The sequence below is a fragment of the Chrysochloris asiatica genome, unplaced genomic scaffold (genome assembly GCF_000296735.1).
Source record: "Chrysochloris asiatica unplaced genomic scaffold, ChrAsi1.0 scaffold00047, whole genome shotgun sequence".
Taxonomy (NCBI): Eukaryota; Metazoa; Chordata; class Mammalia; order Afrosoricida; family Chrysochloridae; genus Chrysochloris; species Chrysochloris asiatica.
This window is the reverse complement of record NW_006408565.1, coordinates 18,017,271-18,043,057: the sequence shown is the minus strand read 5'-3', so window position 1 is coordinate 18,043,057 and position 25,787 is coordinate 18,017,271. Positions and strand designations below refer to the sequence as shown.

The 25,787-nt window shown below is 47.1% G+C and overlaps 1 protein-coding gene across 3 annotated transcripts in view; it reads right to left on the bottom strand.

Annotated features, from left to right (window-relative positions):
• The window catches only part of ECE1 (endothelin converting enzyme 1), a 76,448-nt gene that overhangs the window by 24,639 nt on the left and 26,022 nt on the right, over window positions 1–25,787 (bottom strand). For all 3 annotated transcript variants that reach the window (XM_006862344.1, XM_006862346.1, XM_006862345.1), the window contains exons 5-8: window positions 12,362–12,483; window positions 7,885–8,031; window positions 6,887–6,952; window positions 5,664–5,855 (exon numbers count right to left, since the gene is read on the bottom strand). In XM_006862344.1, the coding sequence (XP_006862406.1) occupies window positions 5,664–5,855; window positions 6,887–6,952; window positions 7,885–8,031; window positions 12,362–12,483 (527 nt within the window). The remainder of the gene's footprint in view (window positions 1–5,663; window positions 5,856–6,886; window positions 6,953–7,884; window positions 8,032–12,361; window positions 12,484–25,787) is intronic.

Here is a 25,787-nt window from a genome sequence, read left to right as displayed (position 1 = left end):
AGTGCCATCAATTAGTTCATATGTGACAGGTAAATTTAAGAATGGCAGCAGTATAATATACAAATCGCATTGGTCCAAAGGTGATTTTTTGGCAGATAAAGGGATCTGACATAGGAGGAGAAGAAGATTCTTTGAAGGGAAAAGGACTCTGTTGAGCTAATACACACACAGGAACTCCATCAGGTCTAGTTTAAGAAAACTACCAATGGGCCCCTGTGTGTAGGGTGCCGCCCCACTCCCTACAGAGACTACTCTGAGATTAGAGCAGGCTGCACTCCCCCTGTGGCTCACCTCAGTGGCAGCAGCACCCCAACATCCATTTCCCAAGGCAACCTCCAGCGACTCTGAATCGTCCCCATGGTCCCCACTGCTCGGTTGGTACAGGAATGCCTCATTTTATTGCATTTCCACTCCTACTGTGCTTCGCAGATATTGCAGTTTTGTTTTGTTTTTTCTTTTTTGTTTTTTTACAAATTCAAGGTTTTTGGCAACCTTGTGCCAAGCAACTCTATTGATGCTATTTTTCCAACAGCAGGTGCTCACTTGGTGCCTGTGTCACATTTTGACAATTCTCCCCATTATTTTAAACTTTTTCTTAAAGCTATTGTATGTTTTAACAGGCTTCAGTCTACAGTGTAGTGTAAACATAACAGTGAGATGCACTGGGAAACCAAAATATATTCATGTGACTCTGGAACCAAACCTGCGAAAGCTCAGAGGTGTGCCTGTGCTGTGGTTATAAAGTTGCATAGCTTTTCAATGGACTGTTCCAGTCTTGTTTTCCTCATTGTTGTTAGCTGCTGGTGCGGTGACTCCAATTCCTGGTGAGCCCAAGATTGCAAGGTAAAACTGCTCCACAGGATTTCCGAGGCCGTGACCTTTCAGAAGCAGAGCATCATGACTGTCTTCCGTGGCACCTCAGGGTAGATTGGAATTGCCAACCTTTTGGCTCGTGCTCAAGCGCTTAACCATTTGTACCAGCCAGGGACAATATTTTCCTCATATACCCTGTTATCTTTCAGATGCAAGGATATTTTTGGCTCTTGGTTGATAAGCACTGGACTGTTAACTACAAGGTTGTCAATTCAAACCCACCAGCTCTTCCTCGGAAACACTATACAGGGTCACTATGACTTGGAACAGACTCGACTTCTCTTAACAACAATACACTGTGTTATAAGGAGCTCTGGTAGCGTAGTGGGTTATGAGTTGGACTGCTAACCCCAAGGTCACAGTTTGAATCTACCAGCTGCTTGTGGGAGAAAGATGAGGTTTTCTGCTCCTGTAAAGGTTTACAGCCTCAGAAACCCTATACAGGGTTGCTATGAGTCAAAACCAATTTCATGGCACACAAATTCCACCACCACATAGTGTAGTTCAGCAAAACTGCCTATACATGCCAATCACCAGAAATGGAAGGTGGCATTTAGCAAGCACTCAATCAAGGTTAACTCTTGCAATTATCACTCAAGGTCTCCTGAGAGTGGCCCTGGTCCATCCTGTTTCAAATTCTCTTGAAAAAGGGAAACGCGCAAGACAGATTAATAAGGTAACAGATGCATTTATCTGGGGAAATCAATCAGCAGTGGCAGATCAATCAATAATCTGCTAGTAACCACTTATGACAAGGAGCTCTGGTAGTGTAGTGGTTGTGAATCAGGCTGCAAACCACAAGGTCAGCAGTTCAAAACTATCAGCTGTTCCACAGGAGAAAGATGAGACGTTTTGCTCCTGTAAAGATTTATAGTCTTGGAAACGCCGTGCAGGATCGCTATGGGTTGGAACCGACTCCATGGCACACAGCCACCAAGCACCTATGACACCCTCAATGTGTTAGTAAATGCTTAACAACCAGATCTCCAGGCAACAAAAGAGACTTGCAGCATTCTGGGGTAAATACATGACCCATAGCAAACTCCGTATATGGTGCAGTAAATGTGGAGGTAGGAAGAGCTGGTGGACTCCAGCACACTCCTACTTGTGGACTTGGAGAGAAGACCTGTGGCAGAGATCCTGTCTTGAACCCGCTCTGGGACCCTGAGCCATTTTCCACCCTTTCTCAAATGTGGAGACAGTGATCCCCTCTCCCACAGTTGGTGGTTCTCTGCACCTCACGTGGGGATCGGCTGTGCAATGAACTTGGGTTTCTTTTCTTATCAGCTTGTCCTCTCTGCTCTCTTTTCCTGGAAGGAGACCCTCAGGTGGGCCATCTGGTGGGGGTGGAGGGTGGGGGGAACACACCTTAAGCTTTCTGTGGTTCTAAAACTTGGGTGTGTAGAAATCTGAGGTCTTCAAATAGGGCTCAACAATCAGAGCCACCTGCTGGCAGGACCCACTGGCAAGGCCCAGGGGAAAATTGATATGCTGACAGAATGTCACCGTTTCCACCATTCAGAGGAGCTTCATACACTGCAGGTGACAGGGACTCTCTGATCAAGGTACAGATAGCACCTGCTGATAAATCTCTGTGTACTTAACACCAACATTTGCCTTTAGGGAGGAGAGCAGGTGTTCTGTGCAGGTAAATTGCCACTACTCTGAGACAAAGAAAGGAGTTAAACACCAGGATTTTTCACATTTCCAATCCTTAATACTTTGGTGAACTCCCAAACAACTTGCCTAAGTCCTTCTCTGTGGGCCCTGGAGAGATAGTGGTTTTAATTGACTCAGACCTTCCACTGTGACTCAAATCCTCAGGGGTACACAGATGATCTCTATTTTCCACCTCTGCAACCCCGCGTCCCGCTGCTCACCCATCAATAACTCAAGCAGGCTGGAAAACCTCAGGCTGGAAGAGGAAGAGAGAAGAATGCTTTGGGCTTTGTCTCAGCTGGAGAAATGAGGTCAGAGATTAGAGCTCATTCCCAAATGGTCTTTAGTGTGGAAGATCTTGGAAAGGAATGGAAAGTTCTCAGGCCCCCAGAGAAGCAAAAGAAGGATGTCTAGTCCATGACTCTGAAATCAGTCCGTGCTGGAGGCTAGCCTGGAGCCACGCTACACTCCAGCAGGGCTAGCCTAAAAACTGCACCGTGAGCTCAGGCGTGCCTTTTCCCCTAGCCACCTGGCTTACGGGAAGAAAACAAAATCTCCAGATGCCCGAGAACAAGGCACTCTCTGTTCCACGGTGGAATGAATCAAATTGGTTTTGTGCTGGGGGAACTGAGCTGGCATCACCCATAACAAAGGAATATCTAATGATTACAATAACATGCTATGCCTGTCTGTTGCATGTCACAAGATGAAATCTCCTCTTGGCCTCTCATTTCATCCCCTCCCAACCCCATGGCCGGGCCAGGCAGAGAGTTTACCCAGGATACCAGGCTTCCAGGGGTCCACACCCATCGCTATTGAGTTGATTCCAACTCATAGCACCCGTATAGAGCAGAGTAGAACTGCCCCATAGGGTTTCCAAGACTGTAAAGGTTTACAGAAGTAGACTGCAACATCTTTCTCCTGAGGAGCAGATGGTGGGTTCAAACTGCTGACCTTTTGGTTAGCAGCTGAGAGCTTTAACCACTGTGTCACCCAGGTGCCTTCAGGGGCCATGGACTTCTTTAAATAGGAAGTATATTAAAAATCATACATATGTACGTGTAAAGCAATAGGTAGATATCTACTTTTATATGTGTTGTTGTTAAGTGCCATCCATTCAGGTCTGACTCATAGCGACCCTATACAGGGTTTCTGAAGCTGTAAATCTTTGCAGAAGCAGAAAGGCTCATCTTTCTCTCATGGAGTAACTGCTGAGTCTGAACCGCTGACCTTTTGGTTAGCAGTCCAGTGCTTATCCTACAGAGCCACAGTGTTCCTATTTTATATGTACATAAGCCTTTTTCTTATGAGAGACATTCCATAGATTTCAAGCCATTCCCAAAGGACTCTGACATAACAAAAGTTAAGAACTACTCTTCCTTTTGAGCAGGGACTGTGTCTCATGAATGTCTGTGTCCTGGCACACACAGCGGGTGCTCAGTACGAGACTGAATGAACCAAGTCCCATTTTAAATGGAAGGATTCTAGGACTCCGAGAGCTGAGTTATGTGACATTGTCCAAAGCATCCAGCTAGTGGCCGAATTGCCTTCTGACTCCAAGACCAATGTTCCAACCGCTTGAACTGCTGCCTCTGTCCAAGTGCCCCTACCCTGGGAATGGAGCAGCCAGGAGGCAGGGAAGGCCTATTCCTTTCTTGCTTAAAAGAGCAGAGCCAAAGTAATGGTGAGAGATGCCAGGGGGTAGAATCTGGTAGGGACAATGTGCTCAGAGCCATTTTGCCTTGTCTGCCATTCTTGGGATAGACACATACATAGCAGGGTATGTGGGGAGCTGGAGCAAACCAAATACTGCTGCACAAACAGTACCTCCCTGGACTTCCTGGTCTCGGAGCAGAAAAACAGGGCCAGATGGCACCCACATAGGCTATTGATCTCCACAACAACCCCTCAGCACCACTCAACCTGATGCCAACTTCTCTAGGGACCCGAAGGGCAGCTGGCAGCTGGCAGGAAGTCAAGGTTCTCTTGCCTTCCTCCCCAGGCCTTTGCTTGGGCTCTTTCTCTGCCTGGGATGCCCACCTCTCCTTCCTGACTTCTCCAGACCCCTGCCTTCCCATGTCCTGCTTCTTCTCAACACACTTAGCCATGAGACTATTGTTTCCTACTGCTGTGCCCCCCTAGGCTTGGAAATACAAGTGTTTCATCTGCATCTCTCAGTGAGGCCCCTACACATTTATCTGAAGGAGAAATGGAGGAAGGAAAAAAAAAGCTGGGGTCTAGTTCTTCCTGAAAGAGGCAGGGAATGAGCCAAACTCTAACAGATGGGCAGAACTTGACTGGTCAGAAAGTAGGGAGAAGATACTGGTGGTGAAGGAGCAAGGCTTAGCTTGTATCTTGGGTAATGGCAGAAAGACTCCAAAGATAGATCAAAGACAAGTCTGCAGGTCCCTCTGGTCCTGGGGCCAGCCTAGGCTGGATACCAGTACCTGATTGAGGCAACTGGAGGGCAATCAACTCAAGGTCTCCAGCAACCACCAGGGGGCAGCCTTCTTGCAGATGTTCAGCCAGCACAAGACGGACTGACCTAAGGAAGAGTACTGCAGTTCAGATTCCCCTTGTACAAACTTCAAGATGTTTCCAGGGGAGGTGGTTAAGAGCAGCGCTTCAGTGAGCCAAGTCTGAATTTGATTCCCAATTCCTCGGTCACTTAGGAGGCTTAAGGCTTTGAGCTTAACCTCGGGCCTAGAAAAGGGAGGTGATGACAGAATGCTTATCTTGCATTTAGCGCTTACTGCAGGCTAAGCTCTATGATTTGGGGCCTGAATGATTGAAACCTAGTGCTGTCTCAAGGATTTGATGAACAAAAGTCCATCAACCCCAAGTCGATTCTGACTCACGGTGGCACCACATGTGTCAGCGTAGAACAACTACATAGGATTTTTTTAAGAGTTGTAATCTTTCAGAAGTGGATTGCCAGGTCTTTCTTCTGCAGCACTACTGGGTAGATGTGAACTGCCAATCTTTTGGTTAGCAGCCAAGAACAAACTGTACCATGCAGGGAACTGGATTTGATGGGTATGACAGCACCTCCTTGTGCCCTGCACACCGTCCATCTCTACGTCCTGTAGCCCTGTGACTGGCCCAGCCTCTGGGGCAGCCTTGCTAGGTACCTGCAGTTCGGCTGCCGTCACTTTGTGGTAGATGAGCTCCTCGTCCCGGCGCTTCTCCTGGGGAATGGTGATGTTGGCCAACGCTGTCTCAAAGTCCAGAATCTGCTGCATCTGAGGCCGGATCCTGTCCTCATCCCCACCGCCAAGTAGCTTTCCCAGCTGGACCATGTAGTGCAGGTATCCCGTCAGCACCTGTGGGACCCAGCACCCCAAAACCATAAGTGGCTGCCACCTGCTGCCATCCAGCACAGAGAAGGAGCCCAGGGAACTTGCTCAGAAGAAAAGACTTTAGGCACTGTGACCCCTCAGTGACTCCTGGCCCTCAGAGGGAAGCCCAATCGCCTTCTTTCTCACACCCACAAGTCCCAGCCCACACACCCTCCCGTCTACTCCTCCATGAAGCCAGCAATGGGGCAGCCATCTCTCCGTTCCAGGAACACAGCGAGCCTTTTTTGAACTGCCCTCTGACACTGAGCCTCAGATCTGAATTAGGCCCCGTGCTTAACTTTCTCAGCTCTCTGTATCACACACTTTACTGGATGGCTACTTAGCTAATGTCTGCACCTCAACAAGACTTTCAGCTCTGTGAGACAGCGGCATGTGGGCCTTGCTCAGCACAAGTGGGTGAAATAAATGAACCTCAACCTCCAGCAAGGTCTCCTGGAGGGCATCACAAGTATCAGGCCAAGGGGAAGGAAAGTAAGGATTTGGGAGGGAGTGGATCTGGATGTGAATCCCAGCCCCACCGCTTTCTGGCTGTGACCTTGGGCGGATCATTCAGTATCTCTGAGTCTTATTTCCTCCTCTGAAGAGGCAAGGTCAACATCATACCCATTTGACAGATGAGACAAATGGAGCTCAGAGAAGTTAAAGAGCTATTGGGAGGGTTAGAGGTGATAAAGCCCATAGAAAAACAGAATGAAAGATAATGGAATTTCCCCACAAACTTACTGAAGCTCCCTTGTATATAAAAGGACCAGTATCTACGCCTGGTGGCGGCTGTTTTTACTACGTCTCTCTACATTAGGGAAAATTCTATTTGTCCCCTGCCTTCTGCACCCATGCTGCCTGAATGTGGCACAGCCAGCCTGGGAGGATCCTTCCCATACTAAGTGCCTCTGAGCTCCTCTTTCAGAGCGTGGTACAGGTGGACACTGAGGGAGATGGAACCTCATGGGCAGTGGGCTGGACTCAGGAGCTCACTCTTGGAAGAGCACACCCACCTTCTCATTTTCGGTTTTGTTCAGGTAATAGTCTCTGGAGGGTAAGCCCAGGCCTGACTGGTCCACCTGGAGAGAAAGGCTACAGTGAGAGGGAGCCCCTCAGAGTATGTGCATACCCCACAAAGCCTCCGCACCCCGGCAGGCACATGCATCAGAAGACCCGACTGGGGTGGACCTCCCTGGAAAGGGACAGACACATTCAGGGTAGCTGGAGTTCTTGTCCCTTCTGAATGGCGTTAGAGAGCCACCTTCCTCCTAACACACCTGCTAGCCTTGACCCAGCACCAAACACCTCCCAAGAAGGTGCTGTGGTCAAGAGTCATGTGCACTCTGTAATCCTGGTCCAGTTTCTTAGCCTTTCTGATACTTAGGGTCTTCATTTGGGGAATAGGGAACTAAGATCTCACCCTCAGAGGCAGACTCAGGAACCATGGCGATACTAAAGGTGAAAGCCCTACACTGGGCGGGAAGGGAGAGTGAATTCCCCAGTAGCCGTGTGCCACCCTGTGATTAGAACTCTTCTGACTGACATGGAAAGCCGAGCTCAGAGAGGTTGAGGTATGTGCCAAGGTCACACAGTGAGTGAGGGACAGAGATGGGCTGGGTTTTCATTTCTGTGTCTGGGGGTAGGGTCGACCAGTGCTATGTACCCCTGGGAGTGTGGTCCTCAGTGTGGGGCAAGGTCAGCAGGAAGAGGTAGACTCAAAACCACCATGCCAAGCAGCACCACCGAGGCCAGAGGCTCAGGTGAGAGGACCAGGAGGTGTCTCTAGCCTTGTCATTCCTGGGACCCACAGCTACCCATAAGACACCTGACTTCCTTTTATAACTTCTTGGTTGTTAAAAATCTCTCAGCTGGGGGCTTCCACAAACAGCCTAGGTTCAGAAACCCAAGAGTCTGTCACCCAGGGCAAACCTACTCTAACTCCAGCTCTTGCTAAACTCCAAATGGACCATGGGCTCATGTCCTCACTTTCCCATACTTCACGTCAGCTCACCTGAATCACATTGCTGTTGGAGTTCTTGGAATCAGCGCTGACGTAGACAGAGAAGAAGGGAGAGGTGCGGTAGTGGGAGGTGACCACTTGCAGAGTGTCCTGGAAGTTGTCCTTGTCCCAGGGTCCTGTGATGTTCCAGCCCCCAAGCTGTGGGGAGGGGATGAGGTAGGTGAGGCCTCAGACACCCCAGTATGAGTTCTGGTTTTGCAGCTGACTTGACATCTGATCTCTCTGCGTTTCAGAAATCTCAAGAGTAACCACCACCACTTGTCAGCCAGTTAGCATTTCAAAACCATCAGTCACCTATGGTGGGAAGGTTTCAGTGCAGCTTCTAAACGAAGAGACTAGGAAGGAAGGACCTGGTGATCTACTTCTTAAAAAATGGGTCAGTGAAAAGCTTAAAGTAGCAGAGGGACACTGTCTACTCTATGTTGAAAGATGAGCTCTTCAAGTTGAAAGGCACTCAAAATAAAACTGGGGAAGAGCTGCTCCCTCAAAGCAGACTTCAATCACACGGATGTAGAATCGCTTTCAGGACAGATGTGGCATGACTCAAAATGAGAAGAAACAGATGCAAACATCCATTAATAACTGGAATGTGCAATGTTTGAGATATGAATCTAGGAATATTGGAAGTCATCAAAATAGATATGGAAAGCATAAAGATCAACATTGTAGGCACTGGTTAGTTGAAATGGACTGGTAATGGCCATTTTTAATCAGATAATCATGTGGTCTACTATGCCAGAAATGATACATTGAAGAGGAGTGGCATCACATTCATCATTAAAAAAAATAATAATTCAAGATCTGTCCTGAAATACAATGTTGTCAGAGACAGGATAATATCCATACACCTAGAAGAAAAACTAGGTAATATAACTATGATTCAAATTTACACTAATGACAAAGATGAAGAAACTGAAGATTTTAACCAAACTTCTGAAATCTGAAATTGATCAAACATGCAGTCAAGATGTATTGATAATTACTAATGATTGGAATGGAAAGTTGGAAAAATAAAAAGATGGGTATTTGGAAAACACGTCCTTAGGATAGAAATGATGCCAGAGATTGCATGCTAGAGTTTTACAAGACCAATGACATTCACTGCAAATAGCTTTTTTTCAAAAACATAAACGGTGACTATATACGTGAACCTCATCAGATGGAATACAAAGGAAAATACAAATCTGTGGGAAGAGACAATGGAGAAGTTCAATGTTATCAGTCAGAACAAGGCCAGAGGCCAACTGCGGAACAGACTACCAACTGCTCATATGCAAGCTTTAGTTGAAGACAAAATTAAAACAAGTCCATGAGTCCAAAGTATGACCCTGAGTGTATCTCACTTGAATTTACAGGCTATCTCAACCATAAATTTGACGCACTGAATACTAATGAATGGAGACCAGACAAGTTGTGGGATGACATAATTCATGAAGAAAGCAAAAGATCATTAAAAAGACAATTTCTAAAGAAAAAACCCAGACGAATGTCGGAGAGACCTTGAAACTTTCTCTTGAATAGAGAGTAGCTAAGAGTGAATGGAAGAAATAATGGAATAAAAGAACTGAATGGATGATTTCAAAAGGCATTTCAAGACAAAGTAAAGCATTATAATGAAATGAACAAAGACTAGCATTAGAAAACCAAAAAGGATTAACACGCTCAGCATTTCCCAAGCTAAATGAACTGAAGGAAAAAAATTCATGGCTTCAGTGTCAGTAATCAGTAGTAATATTGAAGGACTCTGAGGGTAAAATATTGAACAATACAGAAAACATCAAAAGAAGATGGAAGGGATATTCAGAGTCACTGTTACAAAGGAATCGGTCAATGCTCAACCATTAAGAGACAGCATATGATCACAAACCAATGGTATTGAAGAAAAAAGTCCAAGCTGTCCTGAAGGCATTGGAGAAAAACAAGGCTCTAAAAATTCATGAATTATCAATTGAGATGTTTCAACAAATGGATGCAACCCTGGAATACTCACTAGTCTATACCAACAAACATTTATCGCTGTTAGATGCCATCAAGTTGGTACCAACTCATAGCAACCCGAAGCACAATGGAATGAAACACTGTCCAGTCCTGCACCATCTTCACAATTGTTAAGCTTGAGCCCATTGCTGCCAATCCATCTTGTAGGAGGTCTTCCTCTTTTTTTGACTAATGCAATTTGTCTTGATTTCTCGACTGCTGCATCCACAAGTGCTACACCTTAGAAGACAGCTGATTGGCCAACTGGCTGGACGAGATCCATATCTGTGCGCATCCCAAAGAAAGGTGATCAAACAGGATGTGGAAATTATCAAACAATATCATTAATGTTGCACACTAAATTTTGCTGAAGATAATTTAAAAACAGTATTATATCAGTAGTGACCCACCAGAAATTGAAGCTGGATTCAGAAGTGGACACAGAATGAGAGCTATCATTGCTGATGTCAGATGAAGCTGGGCTGAATAGACAAATGACACAACCTTGCTTGCTGAAAACAAAGAGGACTAAAAGCACTTACTAATGGATTACACCTCAACATAAAGAAAACTCTTCTCAACTGGACCGAAAAATAACATCATGATAAATGGACAAGATATTCATGCTTAAAAGATTTCATTTTAGGTGGGTCAAGAAATCAAAAGACGTATTGCATTGGACAAATCTGCTGCAAAAGACCTCTTTAAAGTATTACAAAGTACAAATGTCAACTTTGAGGACTATGACGCACCTGACCTTAGCTATGGTATTTTCAATCACCTCTTATGCTTGTGAAGGCTGGACATGAATAAGGAAAACTGAAGAACTGATTCCTGTGAATTGTGGTGTTAGTGAGAAATATTGAAATATTTTTCAATAGGAGTCCTGATGTAGCACTCAATAAGCTAGGCCAGTTTGAACTACAAGGTCGGTGGTTCAAACTCACCAGCCGCTCCTCAGAAACCCTATACAGGGTTGCTGTTGGTTGGAATCGACTCAACGGCACATAACAACCACCAACACCAATAGTGTAGTGGGTTAGCATTGGGCTATTTCAGCAGTTAGAGTCTACCAGTTGCTCCATAGGAGAAAGATGAGGCTTTCTGCTCCCATACATATTTATAGTCTTGGAAACCCTAGACAGGATTGCTATGGGTTAGAAAGTGACGCAATAGCACACAACAGAAGAATGAACAAATCTGTTTTGGGAGACGTACAGGCAGAATGCTCCTTGGAAGTGAGAAAGGCAAGACTTTGTCTCATGTACTCTGGACATGTCATCAGGATGGACCTGTTCATGGAAAAAGACACCACGCTTGGTAGAGAGTCAGAGACAAAGAAGCAGTCCTTGAATGAGGTGGATCAACACAGTGGCAACAACAAATTCAAACACAGTAATGATTGTGAAGCGGGTGCAGGACTGAGCACTGTTCTGTTCTGTTGGGACACGGGGTCACTCACTGAGTCAGAACCAACTCCATGGTATCTAACCACAAGAGTAACAAAAGGGATAGTTTTCATTAGGGTTTCTAACCAGACAGTCAGGAATCCCTGGGTAGGGAACAAAAACTTACTCCAGACAAGCAAACCATTGAGTCCATGTGGTGGCTACTATGCCCTATGGGTAGGGTAGGGGGACTGGAGACAGGGAACAGAAGGGAGACTTCCCCTGTAAATGATTATTTTTGAATACTGAACCACATGAATGTAATACTTATTAAAACATAAATTCAATTCTGCCTACTGGGGGAAAAAAAAGGACTGTATTTTTTTTAAAAGTTTGACAAGTTAGGGTCTACTCTAACTCCTCTCAGATTTTAGATTTTTTTTTTTTTCATCTCCTGAGTCCTCCCTCACTCTGGCACGTGGGGTCCTGACCATGACAAATGGGATGGGGACAGTCCCAGGGCCTGCAGCCACCAACCCCTGTGCAATACCTGCCTCAAGTCGAGCTAGGAAGGCGGGCTCTGGAGGGAGTGCTCGGCAGCCAGACCCCTGTATATGCCAGGCAGCTTAGCTACCTTCTGCAGCCCTCATAGGGCACTCAGGGCCAGCTGGGAGGTGTCCAGGAAGAAAGACTCCTTCTCTGCTCAGGAGGAAAGAGAGGCTCCAAGGGAGGGCTCTGTGCCTGGTCCAACACCCCCCACATTCCTCCATACACAAAAACACAATCAAGAGGAAAGGAAAACAACAACACAGAGGAATGTTTTCCCTGTAAATATGGCACTCCCCTCACCCCGCCCCCAACACACACACAGATGCCCAGAGACACACACAGACATATGACAGACATCCACAGCAGATGCTGACACACATTCCCACCCAAACACACACACAAGACCTTCTCACCCATACATCAGAGATGCGTAAATACACCCACATACAACTCGAACACGTCAGCAGACAGGCTCCCTAGCCTTGGTCCAGCTCAGGGTGAGTGGGCAGAGCCCCATGGTACCTAACAGCTGGGGCAGGTGGTCAGGCACTCACCTTCTCAATCAGTTCCATCAGGGGCTTGGCTTTGAGCTCCTCGATCCTGGTTTCGTTCATACATGCACGGTAGTATACTTGGGCCTTCCTCTCTGCCTCACTCATGCTGGCTGTGGAGTTCTCTGGAATCACAAGGGATAGTAGAGTTTGCCAGCTTCCCTCATTTGCCCACAGGGTGGCCCTGGGTGAGTCATGCTTCTCAGAGCCTCAGTGTTCACGGCTGTCCCTAATAGAGCTATGGCCCCTGCAGTGGAGAGGAACTTGGTCACAGCATGTAGATGAATGCCCCTGGGCAGAGTCTAGCAGGCTGGAGACAGTTCTTCATTCTGTTGCTGCGGCTCTCAAGTCTGCCCCCAACTCATAGTGGGACTATGCACAATGGAACAAGAACACTGCCCAGCCTGGCACCAGCCTCACAATCAGTTGTGGGTTGGGTAGTTATCACTCACAGGGTTTTCATTGGCTAATGTTTGAAAGCAGATCACCAAATCTGTCTTCCTAGTCTATCTTAGTCTGGAAGCTTCACTGAAACCTGTGTAACAACACAGTAATATGCAAGCCTCCACTGGTGGCTGTGCATGAGGTCTACTGTGGCTAGGAATTGAACCAGGGTCTCCTGCGTGGTTGGCAAGCATTCTACCGTGGAGGCAACATTGCCCTCTCCATAATCTTGGCTGATTGCAAAGAAGAGGACTCTACCACGCTTCTCCCTGCTGGGCAGGTTTGTGGACCGACGTGTTCCTGGGTTGGCAGCATGGACCCACCCAGCATTAGGCCTGTCTACTCCCCTTGCCAGCCAATACACGGCACACACTACTTGGCACAAAGAACAAAGATAGGTCATGGTTTTCAGATCCTCGATGACCTTTCTTTGTCTCAAACACTGGAGTTGGGTGGAAGCTTTAAAGGTCTTGTTCATTATCAATTTACTTTGTATCCTCCTTAGAAAGGCTGGGCACATCCATCAGACTCTCAGTAACTCCAAGGGCTCTTCCCAGCTCTGGCAAACAGCACCCTCATCCTCAGTGGGGCATCTCAGACCTTACACCCAGACCCCAGTGGCTCTTGTTCCCCTTCTCCCTGCTCCAGATGCCACCTGCTAGAGGCAACTCCTGCATGCGCACAGCCTGCGGAGCGTCCCATCTGCACTGAGGAAGGTGGCCAGGTCCTGCTCTTCGGGCCCATGGGAAAAAACAGTTGTCATTGAGTTGACTGTAACTTATGGCAGCCCTATGTGAATCAGAGTGGACCTGTGCTCCATAGGATTTAAATGGCTGATTTGGGAAGCAGATGATCAACCTTTCTTCTACTCCTGGTACACTCAAATCTCTAAGCTTCCAATAGTAGGCAAGTGATGAAGTATTTGTGGCATCCAGGGACTCAGGTTCCTGCGCCTGGGCCTTTATCCCCAAGACCCACTCTTCCCCATGCCAGGTTCTCTCAGTCCACTGAGTTCATCTGTTCTGCTTGCTCCTTCCCTGGGGGGCTCCTCATTGAGTCTTCCTTCACAGACTCCCCCAAACTCTACCTCCCCCATGAAGATGTTTGGGAAGGAGGAAATTAATTTGTCTGATTAGCAGATACAGACTGCTCCCCGTGGATGGACCAGGCAGCATGCACATGCAAGCACCGTGTTGGTCAAGCCCTGGAAGCCCCTGTGTGACCCTAGGGCCCACTGGAGCAGAGAAGAGGCCTCTAGAAGGAGGCCAGCAAGGAGGGCAGACTTGGAGGCGGTGAGCCAAGTTCCCTGCCCAGGATGGGAGGATGGACAACCTCAGGGTAGCTAGCTTTCCTGGAAACTGGGCCCATAGGCTTTCTTTCTATGGCGACAACTTTCTTGGGAGGGAAAACCAAAGAATTGTAGTTGCTTACCAGGCCGCGGAAGTAGTATATCTCTGTCCACATCTGACCATGACCCTGAGATGCCAGGGCCAGCACTGGGGAGGCGACTCTGTGTTCTTGCCCTTGAGAAAGCCTGGCATCTCCTCCTCCTCCAGTGCCCCAAGGCCAACCAGATAAGAGACTCAAAAAAAGGCTCTGACGCCAACAGCTAGGCTGAGCTAATTACAGTGAGCTCTGGAGCCCAGAATGGTCCCCTTTCCCTGACAACTGGGCATCACCACAGGGGAAGAGGACTTGTCCTACACACACAGCCTTCCCTGCTTCTTGGAGAGTTGAGCCTCTTTCTTCCGAGCTCCCACAACCTGGGTATTGGGGCCACTGGTTTCTCAGAAAACATTTATTAAGTCACCTACACAGCGCCACGCCTTACTGCAAAGTCAAGGTTTGAACCACAAGGTCGGAGGTTCAAACTCACCAGCCGCTCCTCCTCAGAAACCCTATATAGGGTCGCTGAGTCAGAACTGATTCAACGGCACTTAACAACAACAACAACTCTGCCCACAGAAAGATTTAGTCTTGGATACCCTAAACAGGGTCACTATGAGCTGGATCAAACTGACAACAGTGAGTTTTGAGCTTACTCTGTGGTGAAGCAGCCCTAGTGGCACAACAGCTAAGTGCTTGGCTGCTAATAGATAGGTTGGCAGTTCAAACAAAACTAACAAGGCAGAACTGCATTCTGCAATCGGAAAGACCCAAAGACCTGGGCTCCTATAAATTGGAATCATGGCTGCTGGGTGGGGTGTGGAGAATGCCATGGGCAGGACACACACAGGTCTTGCTTTCATGATGCTTCCAGATAGAAACACCAGCAGGAAGACATCCCAGGAATATCTGGACCAGGAAGCCTTGAGAGGGGATGAGAGGAGTGTCACTCACCTTGTGGGGGCCATGAAGGGAGGCAGGGCTGGGTAGGAAAGCCTGTCTGGAGGGAGCTATGTCTGAGTTCCAGGCTGGAGCAAGTTCAGTACAGAGTGAAGTGGGGGCTGTGATGCCTGCCTAGCCCAAGCCTTAGTCATCTTTCTACCCTACACAGTCGACCTTCAGCAACGTCTGCTAAAAGGGTCGTATCTACTGTTCACTCCAGGTGAGGAAGGACACTGAACCCAGGAGACAAGAGGGAGATGAAGCCAGGTGTCTGCTGGTGACTTGCACCAGGAGGAAGCCAGGCCGGGGGAGAATGAAGGATGAGGCATGGACAGGAGGTCTGTCTCCATCAGGAGTTCATGTTCATGGCCCCCACTCTCATGTACCTCACCTGGATATGCCCTGCTGATGCTGACTATGTGGGACCTCTGGTAGAGGGCCGAGTGCCTCTCCCAATGTCCCACCCTCATCTATCCATTCACAGAACCCACAGAGATAGCCCAAGCACATCCTCTAGTCCATCTGCTTCCTCCACCATGGGCACCTGCTACACTACAGGCTCTGGGAGGACACGAGTGGATGCAAGGCAGCCAGATGGGAGGCTAATATGGGGGCTGGGGCCAGGATGGCAACAGGGCAGGTAGGGAGAAAAGGGGTTACTGCGTGAGAGAGAGAGGAAGTTTTGATTTACTGTGACCCCACGAGACTGAAGAGAACCACACCATGGGGTTTTCTAAGCTGTAATATTTATGGAGTCCTGGTGTGGCACTGTCAGATAAGCACTGGACTGCTAACTGCAACATCAGCAGTTCAAACCCACCAGCTGCTCCTCAGAAACCCTCTACAGGGTCACTATGAGTCTGAATTGACTTGACAGCACTTAACAACAATAATCCTTATGGAAGCAGATTGTCAGGGATTTCTCCCATGGAGCTGCTGGCTGAGTTCAAACCATCCACCTTTCAGCTGGCAGCCAAGCCTTTAATCACAGCATCACCTGGACTCCTTAGAGTTGCTTATGAAGCTCTGCAGTTAAGTACTATCAACAGGAATGATACCGCCCCCAGGGTAGAAACAGCTGGCTCTTGGGGGTAAAATAATCTTACCCCTTTCATAGAGTACACCGAAATACAGCATACCTGTGGCAGTAAAATCACATGGAGGGGCTGGTAATGAAAGTGACTGAGAAACGCAGCCTCCTGTCCCCACTACTCCCGCCTCAAAGTCCTCTTGTTGCTCCCTGAACGTGCCCAACACTCCTTCCCCAGGGCTACTCTGTGCTCTGTGCCTCCTGGAACACCCTTCCTTTCTTAGCATACAGCCTGCTCTCTCAATTCAAGTTTCTGCTTCAACGGCACCTCCTCAGACAGCCCTTCCCGTCTTGACCACTACAGTTACAATGGCCTCTTCTCTCTCCAATTCTATCTCCTATTTGATTTTTGTCCCAGAGTCCTTATTCTCTAAAACACTAGTTGTCAGGGAGTGACCCCATGAGTGTCTGAGGAGACCACGTGCTCCACAGGATTTTCAATGGCTGGTTTTACAGAAGTAGATTGAAAGGGCTTTCTTCCATGATACCTCTGAGGGCCTCCAATCTTTTGGTTAGCAGTTGAGCACATGAAGGGTTTGCACCACCCAGGAACTCCTTTTACTATCTGTTGTTGTTAAGTGCCAATTCATAGTGCCCTGGTATAGGGGTTTCCAAGGAGCAGCTGGTGGGTTTGAAGCACCAACCTTGTGGTTAGCAGTCTAGTACTTATCCTACAGAGCCTTGGTGGTGGTGGTTATGTGCCTTGGAGTCAGTTCTGACTCATAGCGACCCTGAACAGGGTTTCCAAGGCTGTAAGTCTTTATGGGAGCATAAAGCCTCATCTTTCTCCTGCAGAATGGCTGGTAGTTTCGAACTGTTGACCTTGTAGTTCGCAGCCCGATTCGTAACCACTAAGCTACCAGAGCTCCTTTACAGAGCCTTTGTTGTTGTCAAGTGCCATCGAGTTGGTGTCGACCCATAGCAACCCTGTATACCAAGGAGCAGCTGGTGAGCTTGAACCGCTGTCCTTGAAGTTCAAACGGCTTTGCAGTCTGGCGCATTAACCCACAGCGCCACACCAGGATACCTTATAGAGCCTTACTACCGTATTATTTATCTACTCACTTATTGGTGTGCTATCTCCCCTGCTGGACTATAAGGTACACATACAGTCTTATTCCTTACACACTCTTCAAGCCAGCAGAGTCTGGCACACAGTAAGGGCACACTATTTGTCTAAAACACTAGTTGTCAGGGAGTGACCCCATGAGTGTCTGAGGAGACCACGTGCTCCACAGGATTTTCAATGGCTGGTTTTACAGAAGTAGATTGAAAGGGCTTTCAATAATGTGAGTGAATAAATGAATGATGTGTGAATGAAGGTATGTCTGGGAGCCCCACAGAGAAAGAGATTTGGTTGAGGGGTGAGGCAGTCACAGGCTGTTTTCTTGGTAAGCAAGTCTCCTTTAACATACCTCTATCTGGTGACCCAATACTTTAGTGCTCAGCTGCTAACTCAAAGGTTGGCTGTTCAATCCTACCCAGTGGCTTTGTAGGAGAGCGACCTGGTGGTCTGCTCCCATAAAGACTACAATCACAAAACCCCTAAGGGGCAGTTCTTCTCTGTGACACGGGGTTGCTATGAGCCAGAAATGGACTTGATAGCACTCAACAAGTTTATAAGGAGCTCTGGTCACGTAGTGGTTACCAATCGGGCTGCTTAACCTCAAGGTCGGCAGTTCGAAACTATCAGCTGTTCCGTGGGAGAAAGATGAGGCTTTCTGCTCCCGTAAAGAATTACAGCCTCGGAAACCCTGTACAGGGTCACTATGAGTCGGAAGCGACTCCACGGTACTTACCAACAACAGCAAGGCCAAAAGATGGTTCTAAGGGAGAAGGCAAGGAAGATGCTAACAGCCAACAGGGAACACATTTCAGAGATGGGTATTTCCAGGGTACTGTTGTTGCTGTTGTTAAGTGCTACTCATAGCAACCCTGTATAGGGTTTCCAAGGAGCAGCTGCTAAGTTTGAACCGGCAACCCTGCAATTCAAACCGACCTTGCAGTCCAATGCTTTATCCCACAGTGCCACGCCACAGCTCTTCCAGGACACTAGTGACATGGAAAGAGTGTGGTATTCCAGGGCCAGACTATAGGGATCCAACTGCCCAGATGCTTACTCTGGTGGCCCCAAGTTCCAGAAACTTCCTCAGTTCAGCAAAGTCCCCGAGAGGAAAGAAGGCAGCACACCATTGAATTGGCTGCTTCTTCCTCTGGGAGTTTTCATGGGACAGCCCTCTCCCACATCACTCCACAGAGCAGCTGCACGGACCAGGCGTCTGGTAATTCTGCCGCCTCCCTTGCTGCAGTGGGACTGGTTGGCTAGGAGCAGCATGGGGCTCTGAACGCCACCCCAGGGCAGGGCCAGTGTTTGTTTTAGATAGAACCTAGACTCAGTCGAGACAATCACAGACCTCTGGAGCCCCGTCCTGTGATGGGAAAATGGGAACCGATAAGGGAGGCGCCTTTTTCTGCAGAAGAACAAAAATAATGATAACACTATTACTGTTTAGCGGTGCCTACTGCAGGCCAGGCTGCGTGCTGAGGTCTTCATGAAGTAACCATACTCATCACACTGATAACCCAGAGGAGGCTATTTTCTTCCCATTTCACAGAGATGGCAAACAAAGCCCAGAGGGAAGGCACTTGCAGAGCTACAAAGCGGCACAACTGGAATTTGGACCAAGGCATGCTTCTTCTTCCCAGAGAGAATGAACTGCTTCCTCTGAGTGTGGGTGCAGTGGTGTGTGTGCATCTTGTCATAACTCAACAAATGGGTATTATGAGTATCACACCCAATTTATAGGCAAGAGGCTTGGTAACTTGTCCAAGGTCACAGAAGTTAAGTGGTGGAGGCCGGGCCTGGAGCCTAACCTCTTTCTGCCATGTTGGCTCAGGAAGCCACAAGGGGAGTGGAAACAGTTTAGCTGTTCCCAAAGAAGCCCTGGACACCCCTCCACCCTTGAATCAATCAGTCAGTCCATTTAACCACTCCATACACAAAGAAGGAGAGACCACTGCGGGCAGACACTATACTGGATAGAATGTTTGGGGTACAGCTCCGACCCTCAGAGAGTTTCTAATATGAGCTGGGAGAGGAAACTCACAAAGTTAGATACGAAAATCAGATCAAAACCAAAATACGAAAGATGCCACAGTTAATTACCACATCACTGACATAAAACCAGAATCTCACTGCTGTTGGCTCAATTCTAACTCATTAGGGACCCTGTGGGGCAGAGCAGACTGCTGATCAGTTTCCAAGGTTATAAATCTTAACAGAAGCAGACTGCCATATCTGTCTCCCACAGACCTGCTGGTGGATTTGAACCACCAACTTCCAGTTAGAAGTCAAGCGCTAAGCCACTATGCCACCAGAGTTCCCTGGCATGGATAGATTTAATGCTTTTGGAATGATTTTGTCTTTTCTCAGGGAAATCTTACGGAATCTGTGTTGTCTGAATTGTTACAAGCCTGCATTAATCTTACAATATAAAATACAGTAAACTTGATGTTGTTGTTATTATGTGCCGCAGAGTCGGTTCCGACTCATAGTGACCCTGTACAGGTACAGGGTTTCCGAGGCTGTACATCTTTACGGGAGCAGAAAGCCTCATCTTTCTCCCACAGAACAGCTGGTAGTTTGAACTGCTGACCCTGAGGTTCGCAGCCCGATTCGTAACCACTACCCTACCAGAGCTCCTTAGTTAACTTGATAGGTACACAACATATAATTGAAGCTCCATCCCATAGTCCCTCTGGTAGCCATGGCAGGCATTCGTAGAGGAAGTAGGTTTGAGTTAAGTCTTGAAGAACTGGAACAGTGTAGAGCTGTTGTTAGCTGCCTTTATGTTGGGCCCCAACTCATGGTGACCTCATGCATAACGGAACAAAAGGTGCCTAGTCCTGAGCCATCCCTATGATTGGCTGTGGAACTGACTGCTGTGATCCTTATGGTGTTCACTGGCCTACTTTTGGCACATTGCCATGCCTTTCTTCCTAGTTTCCCAGTCTGGAAGATCTGTTAAACCTGCTCAACACCATAGCAACACATACACTTTCATGAGGTGCACTGGCCGGGAATCGAACCCAGGTCTCCTGCGTGGAAGAATCACTGAATCACCACTGCCTCATGAGGGTGAGGTGGGCACTCTAAAAGTTCAGAGGCTGGAAGCCTAAGGCAAGTTCAAGTTGACAGGCAACCACCTAGATGCAGTATCAGGGTCCTATCTTCTGATGAAGGGAGGTCACATTTTTGTCTCCCCCTAGAACAGCCCAAGCTGGCTGCTTGGTTGAGTAGCAATGTGGGTGCACGACAGCTGTGCCTCACGTAGCTGAGGCCAGCCCCATCTGGCCAGCTGGTTGCAAGTGCAGGCCACAGTGGCACCTGACCTAATTCAGACCCCTGGATTTCAGATCTGAGGGTCCAGAGTGAACAAAAATTCACATTCAGAGAAAAGAGGTGCTTGTCCATGGGCACCTAGCCAGTGGCTGCCTGGCCAGCCGATACAGTCCTCATTGGCATTCTGTGTCCCCTCTCCTTCCTCCACTTTGAGAAGCCCATCCCCAGGCTAGCTTCAAATAACCTCCACTCCCGCCCCCGGCTGCCCATCAGTTTTAGTCCTCTTCTGAAGCCTGTGTTTCAGGGAAACAAACTGCACTGGCTTTAAGCCTAAGAATGTACTGGCTCCATGCCTGCATTTCTGTCGCCTACTCACCTGTCTCCTGACCCTTAGGGTTTTCCAGGCACACAGGTAAGGGGCCATTTTCAGATTCATTCCCAGGACTGAGTTTGGGAAAGAGGCCCCTGAGATGTGCTTTCTGGGGAAGCTGTGGAGTGATCCCAGCTGTTGTGGTCAAATGGTCCTAGGCAGTTCAGGCACATGGACACTGGGAAAGGAGGTTGGTGACTCAGGCATCTTGGTCACTCTCCTTGTAAGCAGTGACAATCTACCTGGTGAACTTGCCTCAGCAGAGTCCATGGCCCTGGGTTTGAATCCCAGCTCCACCACTTCCTAGCTTACTGACCTCAGCCAAGTAGCTTTGTATTTATGAGTCTCATTTGTAAAATTTATTCAATCTGCATGCTGAACAAGTAATCTAAGAAGCTAGACTATATAAAGAAGGCTGCGGCATCAGGACTGAGAAAGGCTCATTAACAACCTAAAATATGCAGATGCCACAGCCTTGCTTGCTAAAAGTGAAGAAGACTTAAAGCACTTGTTGATGAAAATTAAGGACGACAGCCTACAGTATGGATTACAATTCAATATAAAAATCAAAACAAAACAACTGGACCAATAAACATCATCATGATAAATAGAGAAAAAAGATCTGAAGTTGTCAAGGATTTCAGTTTACTTGGATGTACAATCAGTGCTCATGGAAACAGGAGTCAAGAAACCAAATGATGCACTGGGCAAATCTGCTGCAAAAGACTTCTTTAAAGTGTTAAAGAGCAAAGAAGTGACTTTGAGGCCTCAAGTGAGCCTTACCCATGCCAAGGTATTTTCAATCACCTCATCTGCATGTGAAAGGAGTCCTGGTGTGGTGCTGTGGGTTAATGTGCTGAACTGCAAAGTCAGATTGAACTGCAAGGTCTGCAGTTTAAGCTCACCAGCCCGCTCCTTGGAAACCCTATACAGGTTCGCTATGAGTCAGAACCGATGCAAAGGCACTTGACAACAACAACAACATGTATGTGAAACTTGGGCAATGAATAAGGAAGACTGAATGCATCTGAATTATTGCATTCAGCGCTGGCAAAGAATACTGGAAGTCCCATGACTGCCTGCAGAACAAACAAATCTGTCTTGGAAGAAGTACAGTCCGAATGTTCCTTAGGAGTAAAGGATGGCAAGAATTCATCTAGTGTACTTGGGACATATTATCAGGAGGGTCCAGTCCTTAGAGAAGAACATCAGGCTTGGTAGAGGAAAAGAGGAAGACGACTTCTAACGCGATGGTTTGACATAGTGGCTGCAACAATGGGCTCAACCATGAAAAAGACTGAGGACGGTGTAGAACCAGGTAGTGTTTCATTCTGTTGTGCGCAGGGTTGCTATAAGTTAGTTCTGACTCAGTGGTACCAAATATCAGCAATCTGTAAAATGGGCATATACAACTTATTCCATCAGTTTGCCATGCAAATGGAATGAAATAATATAAGCAAACAACCCAGCATGTCCTAGAATTGCCCTGTACCCTCCTCTTCTCTGGTAACTGGATCCATACATCCATGTTTCATTGAGAAATACAATTTTCCCAAAAATGCATGACCTACTCTTAGTAATGACTCCTGAGAACATCCTTCTAGTGCCCTGAATTCCTCCTTACATAAGGGTGAGGCACTGAGGCTCTGTGAGGCCATGGCTTCTCCATAGTCTGAGTTGGGGTTCTGTCACCCACCACCACCCAGACAGCTCTGATTTCCTGGGCACTCCTTATGTGCCAGGCTCTGTGCTCCACACTTCCACCCACTCCACGCTATTCGATACTGGCAGTAACTGTAGTCATTATACACAACCCCATTTTATAGATAAGGACACTGTACTGGAGAGACGCCAGCTTGCTTGCCCAAGGCTACAGAGCTGATAAGCAGCCAAGCTAGCAGTCAGAACCTCCTGACTTCACAATGCTGTAGCCTGGCCTCCAGATACCACCAGACCCTGGTCTTGGTGCCAGGAGCTTGAATGCATGGTTCTGTGCCCAGCTCAGTGCAGCTCCTTATCTATAACCTGACCACCAGGGGCAGGGGAAAGGCAATGTCAGAGCCCAAGATTGGTGTCCACTCCTCATAAGCTCTGCCACTTTAGCAGGGGTGTGGGGAGGGTGTGTGAACTCAGTATCGACACAGCCCAAGGACCTCTAACCCCACAACTAGCAGGACCAAGGCTCATTGGAATATATCAGATCCTAATACACACGGACAGCTCTAGATCTAACTGAGAAGTTAGGGGGCTCAGTTGCCTTTCTTGTTGGATTCCCTCTTGACAGTATCTTCTTCCCCTCAGAGCTTGAGCCCCTCTCCATTTTGAACTGGTGAGGCGTCCTTGGCAAAATTACTTGATTTTTCAGAGTTTCTATTTCTTCATTTATAAGATGGAGCAATGATTCCCAAGTTCCAGGGTTGTGGTGAGGATTACGGAGGCAGTGGATATAAAGAACCTGATACTGTAGGCACAGAGTGGGCACAGAACAAGCATCAACATGAATGGTGACTACCATAACATGCTGGGCTTATGCAAAGCACTTTAAATGTACTTTCTCATTTAGTTCTCGTAAAAGGAGCTCTGGTATCGTAGTGGTTACAAATCGGGCTGCAAACTGCAAGGTCAACAGTTCGAAACTACTAGCTGTTCTGTGGGGAAAAGATGAGGCTTTCTGCTCCTGTAAAGATTTACAGCCTCGGAAACCCTGTACAGGGTCGCTATGAGTCAGAACCGACTCCATGGCACATCACAACAACAACAACAAAGATAAGGAAGTGGCATGGTTTCCATTTTACTGGGGGACAAAAAAAAAAAAAAAAAAATTCCCTCAAAACCAAAATACCCAGAGAGGTTAAATAATTGACCTATGATCACACAGCCAGTAAGTGACTGAGCCAGGATTTGATTCAGGTCCTTTGTGACTCTGTAGTGGGAGTTCTAGCCAGCCTTGTTATAACTGCCTGGACTATTCCTCTGCTTCTGATGATGGGCCCCTCCAAGGCCCAGCTGGCTCTCCGAGTAATGCACAAGGCCATCTCTGAGTTCTGATCTCATCACAACAGACATATTTGTCCTCACTTTGGAAATGAAGTTCAGAAATGAAGGCTATGTCTTCTTTTAAAGACACCTTTGGTAGCACAAAGCAGGCAGGAAGAGAGCTCAGACTGGGCTATCCTGTTTCTGACACAGAATTCCTTCAACCCACTCTGATCCTCTAGGAGACAAGCAGAAGGCTCTTGTAGTTTCAACTTCTGCCAAAGACCCCTGCCTGCGGACGTGCCACCCAGCACCTGGGGTCCTTACTGCCACTTTCACCTAAAAACCACAATTTACTTCAATTCATAATGGTCAACTGCTCATCTCTTCCTGTATCATAGGAAATGTCATTAAGTGCCGTGGAGTCGATTTCTATGCCTTGGAAAGATTTGCTCCCTTCCGGGGATCTCCTATTTTACCTACTTTTGAGTATCTTGGGGGCTTAAACAAAAACTCAATGTACTAAGTAGCTATCAAATCTGTACTATTCCAAATCTGCAAAACACCTCACAATATGGTGAATCTGGAGGACATTGTTGTTGTTGTTGTTGTTGTTGTTAAGTGTTGTCGACTTGGTTCCGACCCATAGCAGCCCTGTACAGGGTTTCTGAGGAGCGGCTGGTGAGCTTGAACCAGCAACCTTGAGGTTCAAACCAGCTTTGCAGTCTAGCATATTAATCCACAGAGCCACAATAGGACTCCTGGAGAACGTTATGCTGAGTAAAATTAGTTAATCACATTAGTAAAATTAGTAAAATGTTAAAAGATTTTCTTGCTGAAGGAAACATTCTATGATGGTTCATACAAAAATCTGTACATGAACGTTCAGAGTAGTATCATTCCTAAGAGCTGCTCTGAAAAATCTCGAGACATATCATAATCAAGCTGCTCTGGGAAAAAAAAAAAAAAAAAGTGATTAGAGGTAAATACTGGTAACTGAAAAAAAAAAAGTTAAAAGATTTTCTTGCTAAAAAGGAAACATTATATGATAGATTGTTGTTGTTTGCTGTTAAGTGCTGTTGAGTTGGTTCTGACCCATAGTGACACTTCTATAGGGTTTCCAAGATGCAGCCGGTGAGCTTGAACCACCAACCTTGCAGTTCAAATCAATTTTGCAGTTCAGTGCATTAATCCACAGCATCACACTATGATAGATGCTGCTAAGAGCTGTTGAGTCGATTCTGACCCATGGCGACCCTGTATATGGTTTCCAAGGAGCAGCTGGTGAACTTGAACCACCGACCTTGCAGTTCAAATGACTTTGCAGTCTGATGCATTAGTCCACAGTGCCACACTAGGACTCACTATGATAGATAGGGGTGAATTGGATTATTCATGCATGGGCCAGAGTGTAAACCATATTAACATATGTGATGGGGCAGACAATACATATTTGAGGAATAGCTTTGCTGGGTTTTTCTTTCAGAGTTTTGTATATGTCATCCCATTGCCTTCTTGCCTGCATGGTTTCTGCTGCGAAATCAGAACCTAGTCTTACTGGTTCTCCTTTGTAGGTAAACTTGCTTTTCACAAGCTGCTCTCAGGATTCTCTCCTTGTCTTTGACTTTGGAAAGTTTGATTATGATATATCTTGGTAGTTTTCTTTTGGGATCTGTCCTGTTTGGAGATATTTTAGCTACTTTCATGATGTCAGGGAAGTTTTCTTCCAAAAGCTCTTCGACAATTTAACGCACTGCATAAAGAAGATTCTCCTTGAGAACTGTGCTTTTTACAAGAATTTCGTATCTGAGATTAAATGGCCAACAGTAACTCTAAAACAGGAATTGAAGGGATAGCTACAGTTTTGCAAATCAAATCC